General features: G+C 32.8%; 1 protein-coding gene across 1 annotated transcript in view; it reads left to right on the top strand.

The window, feature by feature from the left end:
• DNAH6 (dynein axonemal heavy chain 6) overlaps positions 1-746 on the top strand; it is a 204,400-nt gene that overhangs the window by 127,543 nt on the left and 76,111 nt on the right. The window contains exon 27 of the mRNA XM_019518206.1: positions 268-428. Coding sequence (XP_019373751.1) covers positions 268-428 — 161 coding nt within the window. The remainder of the gene's footprint in view (positions 1-267; positions 429-746) is intronic.

Below are 746 nucleotides of genomic sequence, written 5' to 3'. Positions count from 1 at the left end.
AGTTAATTTATGTAGTTCTGCAAATTATGTACTATACCAGTGTTTCAGAGTATGACTTTCAGAGGTACACTATGACTTTCTTTATGCTGCTGTATATCCTTTCATTTTGAGGTCTAAATGGGCCAAGAAGCATAATCTTCAACACACGGGTTTGGACATTTTGGCTAATATTTTTTAAAATATAAATACTGAAATCCTACTATTTGAAATTTACTGTGTGTTAAAGTATATGCAGTAAAAACTTTAACATTATTTACTCTATTTCAGACTGGAGTCAATTTCACTAGGTCAAGGCCAAGGACCTATTGCAGCAAAGATGATAAAGGATGCAATGAAAACAGGAAATTGGGTATTTCTGCAAAACTGTCACCTAGCAGTTTCATGGATGTTAGCTATGGAAGAACTTATTAAAAGTTTTACAGAGCCAAGTATGTTATTTTCCTTCTGTGATGCAATATCTTTCCCCAAGAGCAAACCAAATCAGAATTGTGCTTTTCTAATTATTTCTTATCCCACAGACAAAAAGGAGAAGAACCAAAGAAATGACCATTTTTAGGATCATGTTTTTTCATCATATTGCATAGGATTCACTCTACTCTTTGCATAGTTATGCTCAGTAGTTTATTATTACTGTTGTTGTTACTGTTATTATTTTCTTCTTTAAGGGCTTTCACTGTAATTTATGACAAATTTTCTTTCATGAAGGCAGGTAGGCATTCACATTAAGGAATTTATCCTCAGCCTTA

Source organism: Gavialis gangeticus, unplaced genomic scaffold (assembly GCF_001723915.1).
Source record: "Gavialis gangeticus isolate Ggan-Ray unplaced genomic scaffold, GavGan_comp1, whole genome shotgun sequence".
Taxonomy (NCBI): domain Eukaryota; kingdom Metazoa; phylum Chordata; order Crocodylia; family Gavialidae; genus Gavialis; species Gavialis gangeticus.
This window is presented reverse-complemented; position numbering and strand designations above follow the sequence as displayed.